Genomic DNA, 11,372 nt, shown 5'->3' with positions numbered 1-11,372 from the left:
CCCATTTCTGGAGCCAGTCCTCGCGAAGACCTGCCTCCCTTGAATTTCTGGATGCAGGGAGGGGGGTGTCTAGCACATCCCTCCCGGCAAGGATTGCACCGTCGTCTTCATCTCCCCTGAGAAATCCAGGCTTGTCAGAGCTGGAGACGGGTAGGGTGGGCAGGAGGGGGACCCCTGTCCATAGACTTGGGATTTCGAAGCTGGGGGCATCCTGCCCCTCCGGCGAGACCCTTGCAGCTCTGGGTTCTGGAGAGACGCACGATTGAAGTCTTCAAGCTGGCGTGAAGTCTCGGTTCGAAGGCTGAGTTCCCGAGGGCTCGCGTTCACCCCGACCCCCAGGCTTCGCCCTTTGAGCAAACAGCAGGCTTGCTAAGGGCAGCGCTGGTCCCGGGCCTGCCTTCTACTCAAACTTGCCCACTAAAACTGGCAGGAGCTAAAGCGACTGTGTCCTGACTTGCTTGTGGCCAAGGGGAGACAATCAGGGAGAGCTGGAGGGGGGAGGGCTGGTCATTGTTTTCTCCCAGTTGGGAGATAAACTAGAGAGGCAAGTTTTCCACGTGTATACTTACCCAACCTAAAAGTAGAAACCCCTTTTAGCTCTGCCCTCGGGGAAGCTCCTTCAGTAGCAGAAATGACAGCAAAGTATCATGATGATGTTCTCTCTGGACATTTCTCTCCCACCGTCCAAACAAGAGTAGAAACACGTATGGTTGCTGTAGCTTTAACACTGGCTTTCAGATGTACAGATTCCTAACATTCCGGTTTATTTTCCAGTAAATCTTTGCTGCTAAAGTTGTTGCGTAAAAGCGGAGAAAAGGGCGAGGTAACCAACCCTCAGTGGGACCGTGTGTCACTGAGGCGTAGCGCCGCAGTGAAAGAGTGCATGTTATAGCTGTCCTGAGGTATGTGAAACCAATGTCAAATCACAGCGGGTTCCCTTCTTGACATTGTTTTAGAAAATTTGTTTTAGAATACTTCACCTGGGGCTACCCTTTCTTCTGGAGAAACCCAGCTGCCGGATTGCAGGAGTGACCAACAGACTTTGATGCCACACTACTTCAAGGGCATTTACTTTGCAGGTGCCAAGAATTTACGCTTTAAAGCTATATCTTAATTTTGAAAAAACAGTTTGAAAGTTACCCTAGATCGTTTGAGTGTGTGTGGTTGTTGGGCGGGGGGGGGGGGGGGGTGGCCTTCCCCATGGCATCATCTGGACTCAGGTTTTTTTAAAACCAATAACGCCTCTGTGAAATGTGGTCAGCAGGCATTTCGCTATTGAGGGCCCGTTTCCTGCAGGGGAGTGTCCTGCTCTGTGCTGGTTGCCGCGTGTGAGGCCGAGGACACCCTGCCCGCCCGTGGTGCCCTTTTGACTCCTGCTGGAATGGCTTTTCTCTGTCCTCGCTTCTGCCGTCACACGGTGCTGTTTCCCTGGGGGAAGCCATTGCCCATGGCAGGAAGGTCTAACTGATCGCCTCTTTCTGCCGCGTGCCAAAAATGTGCCTGTCCCAGCCAACGGCGACGGGTCGTGCGGGCGGGCTGCCTTGATGTGGTGCTCTCCACAGGAGCTGCTGCGGTGCTGAGCCCACCTGAGCCTGGTTTAATTCACCCCGAGGGGCCTCTGCTCATTCAAGAGAGGAAAAAAGAAAACACAGTGGGCAGTGAGGGGTTTAGAAAATGGAGTAAGTTGTGTAGCCAGGTGACTCATTGCTCATCTTAGCCAAAGGGAGGATGGAAACTTTGAGATGAGAGGCAATGTTGGCTAGGGGGAAGAGTATGGGCTCAGGTGGCAGGGGACCTGGGTTCTCATCCTATCTGCCACATGCCTGCTGTGTGACCTAGGACAAGTCACTACACTTCTCTGGGCTTCAGTTTTCGCCTAACTGGAGATTAAATACCTGTTCTCTCTTCCTCTTAGACTGTGTGTCTGACCTAATTATCTTGCATCTCCCCCAGCATCAAATGCCCCCAGTGCTCATCAAAATGCTCACAATAATGGTAGAGATTTTCATTAGCCCTTACCCTGGGCTAAGCCCTAAGCTCTGTGCTGCCAGCATAAATACAATTCCTTAGGAGCAGACAGTCCCTATCCCACATGGCACTACACGGTCGGAGGAGGAAAAACAGGTATTGAGTCCCCATTTTACAGATGAGGAAACTGAGGGACAGAGAAGGTGAGTGTCTTGGCGTCTTAAAATTTCTTCCAGGCTCGTGTTCCCAGGCTCCAGCAGCCAGGGATGGTCTCCGCTCCCAGGAGTAAAGCTTACCCTTGAACAGTAGTGATTACTATAATATTAGGGTTGGGGGCATTTTCTTGATGGGGAAACTTTGATACCAGTCGAAAATGTGAACTCGTTGATTCCAAAGCTGGCGGGAGTGTAACAAACCCGTGAAATGTGAATAAATTGCAAAAAAAACCCACCACGCAGAGTTTGATCTCTTGGCGAGTGCGCTCAGAACAGCTGTCCGGGCTCTGGCCGGCCACCTCTACACCCGGAAACCAAGGCGGTGCTGGAACCCATGGCCCGACCCCTGCTCGAGCAGGGACCGCACTCCGTGTCTGTTGGTCCAGGAGGCCCCGGGCTCTGACAGAGTGGAGGAGGGCTGGCTCTCGCTGAGATCTCTGGCCTGGGCAGGTTCAGCCCTGGAGCCCTCGCTCTTGTCCGGGCTTCACACGTGTGGGGGTGGGAATGGAGCTGCCACCCAACCGAAGTGGGGTCACGTTGCCTAGGGGAGAGTGAAGAGGCAGGAGATGCGGGTTTTGGCGCTGGTTCCGCCAGTGGCCTGCTGTGTGGCCTTGGGCCGGTCATTTACCTTGGAGGGTGGGCCAAGGTGGTGGAGAGTTGAGCACCGCTTGGGGCCCTCCTGCATCCAGAACAGTGGGCTGTGTGTTAGAAGACAAAACGGTCAAGTAACAACGGGTCCCTGCTCTGCCCACATCTAGATTGTGAGCTCCTCCTGGGCAGGGAATGTGGTTACATGGAACTTGACTTCTGTATTGTACTCTCCCAACCATGCAGCTTAGCGTGCAGAAAGTATTCAATAAATGCCACTGCTGAACTGAGGTTGTAAAACAAGCACAGATACCATTTAAAGAGTACAAATAAACACAATTTATCTCTGGCCACATCAGCAGCGCGACATGGGGTTGGCCTCTCACAGGAGGGGGTGATGGGGTGAGGTGGATTTAAGAGCAGGGGAGGGAGTTCAGCACAGAGGCAACAGGGTGAACAAAGTAGGTTGGAAGCAGGAGAGTTGGAAATGAGAAATTAGCTTGAGAGTGGCAGAGTGGGAGCCGGCCTATGGTGGGAGAGGAGAGCATGTAGGTAAGAAGCAGAGAATCAGTGGAAAGAGCCCGGGCTTTGGAGTCACAGGTCATGGGTTCAAATCCCAGCTCTGCCAGTTGTCAGCTGTGTGACTTCGGGCAAGTCACTTAACTTCTCTGTGCCTCAGTTCCCTCATCTGTAAAAGGGGAATTAAGACTGTGATCCCCCTGTGGGACAACCTGATCGCCTTGTAACCTCCCCAGTGCTTAGAACAGTGCTTGGCACAAAGTAAGCGCTTAATAAATGTCATCATTTATTATTTTATTTATTAAGAAGGAGCCAGCGAGCAGAGAGCCTTGAAGCCCAGGATCAGGAGTCTTTAAATTACAGTATTAAGTGCTTACTGTGTGCTAAACACTGTACTAAGTGTTGGGCAAGATACAAGATAATCAGGTTGAATACAGTCCCTATCTCACACGTGGGGCTCACAATCTAGGAGGGAGTGAAATTTAACACCCATTTTATGGATAAGGAAACTGAGGTATAGAGAAGGGGGTGGCTTGCCCAAGGTCACATAGCAAACAAGCTGTTCTACTCCCAGGCCCCGGGCTTTCTCCCCTAGTCCACGCTGCTTTCACAGGAGAAGAAATGGGAGCTGCTTGAGGTTCTGGGGGGGGCATTGAGGAAGGGGGAGGGTCTGTCCCAAACCGCTTGCCAAAGAGGGCAGGTCCTTCCAATCAATCAATCGTATTTATTGAGCGCTTACTGTGTGCACTTGTATATATGTTTGTACATATTTATTACTCTAACTTGTACATATCTATTCTATTTATTTTATTTTGTTAGTATGTTTGGTTTTGTTCTCTGTCTCCCTTTTAGACTGTGAGCCCACTGTTGGGTAGGGACTGTCTCTATATGTTGCCAATTTGTACTTCCCAAGCGCTTAGTACAGTGCTCTGCACATAGTAAGCCCTCAATAAATATGATTGATGATGCAGAGCACTGTACTAAGCGCTTGGGAAGTACAAGTCAGCAAAGGTTCTGGGAAACAGGTTTTGGGGTGAGAGCCTGCTCGCCCCGGGGGAGAGAATGAAATCCAGATGGTGGGAATTGAGCCCTCTAAACTAAGGGCAGGGAACTTGTCTACCTACTCTTCATTCAATAGTATTTATTGAGCACTTACTGTTTGCAGAGCACTGTACTAAGCGCTTGGGAAAGTACAATACAACAATAAACAGTGACATTCCTTGCCCACAATGAGCTTACAATCTGAGGGGTGGGGAGAGACAGAAATCAATACAACTAAATAAAATTACAGATATGTACGTAAACTGTTATATTGTACTTTCCCAAGCGCCTGGTAATAATAATAATAATAATAATAATAATAATAATAATAACAATAATAATGGCATTTATTAAGCACTTACTATGTACAAAGCATTGTTCTAAGTGCTGGGGAGGTTACAAGGTGATCAGGTTGTCCCACGGGGGGCTCACAGTCTTAATCCCCATTTTACAGATGAGGTAACAGGCACAGAGAAGTTAAGTGATTTGCCCAAAGTCACACAGCTGACAATTGGTGGAGCCGGGGTTTGAACCCATGATCTCTGACTCCAAAGCCCCGGCTCTTTCCACTGAGCCACGCTGCTTCTTGTCGTCCAGGTTCTACACACAGTAAGTGCTCATTGAATACATTTGGTGGTGGTGGTATTTGTTAAGTGCTTACTGCGTGGCTCAGTGGAAAAGAGCCCGGGCTTTGGAGTCAGAGGTCGTGGGTTCAAATCCCAGCTCCGCCAATTGTCAGCTGTGGGACTTTGGGCAAGTCACTTCACTTCTCTGTGCCTCAGTTACCTCATCCATAAAATGGGGATTAAGACTGTGAGCCCCCCTGTGGGACAACCTGATCACCTTGTAACCTCCCCAATGCTTAGAACAGTGCTTTGCACATAGTAAGCACTTAATGCCATCATCATTATTATTATTATTACTATGTACTGAGCACTGTTCTAAACGCTGGGGTGGATACAAGGTTATCAGGTTGTCCCATGTGGGGCTCACAGTCTTAATCCCCATTTTACAGATGAGGTAACTGAGGCACAGAGAAATGAAGTGACTTGCCCAAAGTCACACAGCTGACAAGTGGCAGATGTCGGAATTAGAACTCACAACTTCTGACTCCCAAGCCCGGGCTCTTTCCCCTAAGCCACGCTGCTCCTCTATACATTTGATTGATGGAGGAAGAGGAGGCAGGGCACAGGTGTCTGCACTATTTGTGCCGCCGCAGCCGATCCCAGGCTGGGAGCGGTGGGATCCTGAGAGCACTGTGCTAAGTATAGTGCTCTGCACACAGTAAGCTCTCACTAACTGCCACAGATTGATGATTCAAATCACCCGCTCCATTCCCCTGCCTCTGATCCCATCATTCTGATGGGAATTATCATCCATCTCAGGCAATCGATCAGTCCACCTATGGTATTTATTGAGTGGTTACTGTGTCCACAGCCCTGTACTAAGCGCTTGGGAGAGTTCAATACAACAGAGTCGGTAGACACGTTCCCTGGTCATGAGGAGCTCATGGGTCTATGGAATAAATGGGCTACGAGTAAAACTTGAAGGCAAATTTATTTTAAAATGACCGGATTTTAATTGGCATTAGAGAAACATTTCAGAAAAAAGTTATACAGCAGTGTTGACACCCCGCATTGGGCAAGAGGCCGGACAGCATCAGATCACATGTTCACACCAAGTGTCCTGATTTGGGGAGGTTCTGAAAGGGGGGAGGCTATTTTCGGGGCATTGTTTATCACTTTTTGTTTATCAATGTTGCCTTCAACTCCCTCTCCCTTTTCTGCTCCCCCTAGAAACCTCCAGCTGTTCATGCTCTGATCCCCTACAGGAGGCGGAGACCGAGAACGCCATCTGGGGAACAAGGCCGTTTTCCCTTCCGATTTGGCTTTGGCGGGGGGTCGACCCCATCTCTGCCCTCCACAAAGTCGCCAATGGAAGCAGCCGCTTCTGCTGCCCCCCACCCCCACCCCCACTCCGTCCCCTGAGGGCTGCGTGACCCTCTGACCTGGAAAGTTTCATCCCACTGGAGAAGCAGCCTGGGTGACAGAGGTGAGTGAACCTGGTCTGGGGACCCTGACCCGGCTCTCATCCTGTCGTTCCCTACAGCCGCTCAGAGTGGGAGTTTGCACCGGGTTCTGAGGGTGCCAATATCACTTTGGCCGGGCCATTCTCTGGGGTGCCAACATCACCACGGCCCGGCCAGGCCAGGCCAGGCCATTATCTGGGGACTCGTCTAGTTGGATGACCTTTAACCTCGGGAGCCCGGGCACAAACCGCACCGCTGATCCCCGGCCTGACCCCCCCCATCGATGGCTGCCAATGAGGCAGTCATGGCCCCCCTACCCCAGTCCTTGTAGAAGCCCCCACCACCTGCCCACCTGCTCTGTATCCCCCAGTGCAAAGAGGGCTGGATGCCTCTGGGGTCATTTGCTCTGCTGCTACACAACGTGCCACCTAAAGGAAGATGAGGCGACAGACGGATGGATGGATGGATGGAGAGGCGGGCGGACCGGGGGGACACAAAGCCTAGCAGAAAGACCCCCACCTGAGGGAAAGGAGCCCCTTGTCCCTCTGGTCGGGGACCTCAGGAAAGGTTTGTTGATGGCCTCTCCCCACAGGGCACCGCAAATGTGGACTTGGGAAGGCCCCTCGGAGTCTCGTTCCCACTGTCACTTGCTCCTGCCATGCCACCGGCCAAACTCGTCCCCGACACTCTTTCTGGGTAACCCGAGTCACCTCGATCTGGGCTCTAAGCTGGCACTGAAGCTTCGATTCCAGTAGCTAGCCACCGGCCATGATCACCTTGGCCGCGGGTCCCCATCATCACTAGAGTCTGCTAAAACAGTTACCCAGCTTCCCTGCTGGGGCAGGGAGACAACCATCAAACGGAAGGGTGGGAGGGTTCCTTTCTGCAGAATTTAGGGGCTGGTTGTCCTATGACTAGAGGAAGCCTTCAATCTGTGGAAAACTCATTTTAAGAAAGGAAAAAAAAATCCCTACCCATAGCAACACATCTGTTCCTATCGGGGTGATGCAACAAAATAGTGCTAACGTAGTTTTCTTTAAAAAAAAAAAAATAGGAAAAAAAACTGAGTGCTTAAGCATCAGAGCAGTGAAAGTCTTTCTGAAATGGTCACAGAATTTTCGGCTTGTTTTACGTGACTTTAAAAGAAAGGTCTTAAAAGTGGGCAGGGGTGCAGGGAATATTTCTCCAGCCCCTGGAGAAAAAGAAGAGTGAGAAAGAGGGAGAGGAGGGGGAGGAAGAGAGATGAAAAGAAGAGGTTGAGATGAAAGAATTCAGTCAGCAAGTACCTGCTTCAGGCTCCCTACCCTTCCCCGTCAGAGTGTGCGTGGCCTGGTGGGCCTCTGGATGTTCAAAACCCAAACCTGCCAAGAACCAATCACACACAAGCTACCGTGACCATCTCCGGATCCCTAGGCGAGGCTGCCGTGGGAACGAGAGCCTAAAATATGACACCAACTCATCGCTTCGACTCTCATTTTCCCTAGAGACTTTGGAAAGCTGTGGCCTAAAGCCCTTTCAGGGCGCCCCACTTCTCATGGACAGGCCACTTTCCGGAAGCCCGATCGCACCGACATCAAGGACCGCCTCAGCTCCCCGGCTGAACCTTCACCCGTTTGCCCCCGATGCTGGCTTTGCCAGGGTGGGAAGACCTTGTGAGGCACCGGCCGCCGGGAGCTACCTTGCCACCTGCTCCCCGCCCCACCATCATCTGAAGAGAAAACCAGGAGGACGGCTGTGAGGTTGGGCTGACACGGCCGATCCCCTGAGGACAGGGGGCCGGTCTCCTGCACCTTCACCACCAGCCAGGGCTGACGGAAAGATACAGTTTCCAGGTTGGTGCTGCCGGAAGAACAGATTTCCCAAACAGATGCTGAAGGAAAAACATTTTCTGAACGGAAGGCTCCTGCCATCCACAGGCTCAAGAGCCCAACAGGGCAACCGATTTGGGGGGTTTTCCCTCTTCTGTCGGCCCCGTCCTCCTCCTCCTCTGTCACTCTCTCTCTCCCTTCCTTCCCCTCTCTGAGAAGGAACTCAGAAAGCTGCTGTGAGCCTAGGGCGACCTCACTTCCTGGGGAGCCTCAGGGACCGGCAGTTTGTACCTTTCCTTGCAGGGTCCGATGCAGGGGAGAGACATGAGGGACCTGGAATGGTGACTGCAGGGCTTTGCGGGCACGGAACAGAGCGCATCCTTCATAGCCGGCTGCGAGTTCTGGGGCGGGGGCCTTCCGACGCCTCCTGCCCAGCCTGACACCACTTCTCGCCCCCCATCCTGGGTCCACAAGAGGTCGGAGCCCACTGCCCAAAGCTACTCCAAGAGGCAGCTAGACTCAGGAGAGCTCCCAGGAGGTAAGGACCCTCACCGGTCCCCGCAGATGTTGCCACAGGCCTGCCCCCCACCCCCCAGCCCAGGGCTTGGCGGCTGGCAGATTCTTGGACCCATCACAGGGCCGTGCGGACAAGACCATCTGGAGTTCCAAACGACATTTGCCTTTTGAGGGACGGAGCGGTTCTGGGGGGCACCAGGTGAGGAGGGGGCATTCCCAGGGTGAGAACTAGTGGGGCCTCCCTTGGGCTCCAATTCCTCTTGCCACCGCAGCCCCCTGCACAGCGAGCGAGGAGATGCCAGCCCAGGACACAGAGCTCTGAGAGAGAGCCTCGCCTGGTGGCCCAGATCTGCTGAAAACTCGGATCCGGTCTGGCCCTCACCTGAGGTCAGAGTGGGGTTTTGGACCCCCGGAAGGATACCAATCTGGCCCTGGACCAGAGGTAGGGGGCTGGCTGCAGGGGACTCCTTCCCCACCTCCGACACATTTTCAAGCTGCTCCAACCACTGGACTGCCCGCCCGCAAACCCACGTCATTGCTGGAGCAGTGCCCGGAGCTGAGCAGCTCAGGAGATACGGTTCTGGGGGCTTGAGCTGGCCACCACTGCCTGATGCCCAGCGACGGGCCAGGGCTGGGTGGAGGAGCGTTAAAGCCGGACAAGCGCCCGCTCTGGTGGAAACTCCATGCCAACCTCCAGTCCAGCTGGGCTGCCCCGAAACCGCCAGGCTGGGACGCCCTGGAGCCCGAGCGAGCGAGGCACCCGCGGGGTCCCTGCCGGGGGGACGGGACATGCCCGCTGGGGAGGTGGACAAACCGACGTGCCCATCACCTGGCTTCCAAGCTGCCGCTCCTGGAAGGGATGGTTCCCCAATCAAGGTATTGATCGAGGGTTTCCGGTGTGTGCGCCAAAGCCCTTGGGAAAGAAAGGGATAATCAGATGGGGCATAGTCCGGAGTGCTCAGTACAGTGACCTGCCCCTAAATACCAATACTAGTGACCGGTCCGCAGGGGCGCTCAGTAAATAACAGTACAGTGCATTGCCTCCAGGGGGTACTCAGTAAATACCAATACTACAATGCTCTGCCCCCAGGGGCGCTCAATAAACACCACCACTACTACTACTATGTCTACTACATGTACAGTGCATTGCCCCCAAGGAGGTGCTCAACAAGTCCCATCGCTGCCCCGCCCCCTTGGCTCTGACCGGCTGGGGGTCAGGCGGCGCTAAGTGAAAACCCGACTCGAACCGCCTCTGGCCGGCCCGATCGATCCTCGGGAATCATCGGCTCCCGTGGGAACGTCACTAATGGTGGAACGGTCTCAGCCCAAGGGCTGGGGGTGAGAGGGGACACAGATGGACATGTAGGGACCGCCCAGGGTCCTGCGCCCTGGAATAAGAACGAGGCTCGAGTACGACCGTCCCGGGAAAGGGCAGGATGGACGGACGGATGGACAGACAGACACACACACACACACACACTCACACAGCGCAACACTCTAAGGCCTGAAAAAAGCCTCTCCCCGGAAGCATTCTGAAGAGGCTGCCCGTACTTCTTCCAACAGCCAATTCTCTGTTCTCGAATGCATCTGGACGGCTGATGAGGTCAGCCCTTAAGGGCCACGTCCAAACCCGGGGAGCCCCTTCAGGTCCTCTCGGGGGGAGCCCTAGAGGCCGGGGCATCTCCCACCCCCACCACCCAGGGGCTGGGCATGGGCCACAGAGGGACCGACCTCCTACGGAGAGGTCTCGGGCCTGGGGACCGACCAGCTGATGGGTGGCCGGTTCTCAGAGATGTGAGGGTCTCACTCGGCCCTTTCCAGCCAACTTGGGGGTGGGGGGGGGTGTCTCACTTTGATTTCCTTGCTCTTTGGCTGGGGGCACGGGGGCGGGGGGGACCCCACCGTAAACAGGTTGGAGAATCTGCGCCACAAACAGAGGCAGAGGAATGTTGTCTCTCGTCACCACCGCTGAGCCCTCCGTGCCCACGCAGCCACTCGGGCAGACGGGGAAGGGGGCTGATGATGGGGGGCGGTGGCGGGGGGGAACTCATTGGTATGTCGTTATGAAATGCGAACCGTGGCTTTCTGAACAAAGCACATCAAGTCCAGCGCTCCCTGTCCACTCTGTTAGAAAGTAAACACTGTCCACCACTTGTTCATAGAGCCATTTTGGATTTTTCTTCTTTCTCTCCTCAGGTACTTCTGGTTTGGTGTTGCATCCTCCTCCGGCCTGGACACTGGATGTGCTGCTTCGCTGCAGGGCTGCGCGTGGGACTCGAGGCCCGTCACGGGAAGAAGAAAGAGGCACTTGAGCTTGGCTGGTTTCGAGGTGGGGAGGAAGAAGAAGAAGAAAGAGAGATGGAGAGAGAGAGAGAGACTCTCCCTGGTTTTCTCCCATGTAGGTGCACCCTCTGGATACTAGGTGGTAGTGTTGGTGCAGAAAACCACTGCAGCAGTAGGCACTTGGCAGCTTCCAGGCAGCACCACACCACCAGTCTCTCCTCCTCCTCCTTCTCCTCTTCCTCCTCCTCTATGTCATCAGGATGGGCTTCTGCCGCACTTCCAGAATGTCTGCGAGGCAGAGAGAGGCGCAGAGAGTGAGAAGCAGAGCCAGAGGGAGGGTGAGATGGAAGCAGACAGGTACAGAGGGAAAGAAACAGAGACGGGGAGGTAGAGACATAGACACGG

The 11,372-nt window shown here is 53.9% G+C and overlaps 1 protein-coding gene across 1 annotated transcript in view; it reads right to left on the bottom strand.

Moving 5' to 3' along the window:
- Positions 1–9,660: 9,660 nt before the first annotated feature.
- Positions 9,661–11,372, bottom strand: part of KIAA0930 (KIAA0930 ortholog) — a 37,171-nt gene continuing 35,459 nt past the window's right edge. Inside the window, exon 12 of the mRNA XM_038756097.1 lies at positions 9,661–11,255. Coding sequence (XP_038612025.1) covers positions 11,215–11,255 — 41 coding nt within the window. The 3' untranslated portion in view covers positions 9,661–11,214. The remainder of the gene's footprint in view (positions 11,256–11,372) is intronic.

The sequence above is a fragment of the Tachyglossus aculeatus genome, chromosome 14, assembly GCF_015852505.1.
Source record: "Tachyglossus aculeatus isolate mTacAcu1 chromosome 14, mTacAcu1.pri, whole genome shotgun sequence".
In the NCBI taxonomy this organism is placed as follows: domain Eukaryota; kingdom Metazoa; phylum Chordata; class Mammalia; order Monotremata; family Tachyglossidae; genus Tachyglossus; species Tachyglossus aculeatus.
The sequence above is the reverse complement of the archived record's forward strand: the minus strand, read 5'-3'. Positions and strand labels throughout refer to the sequence as shown.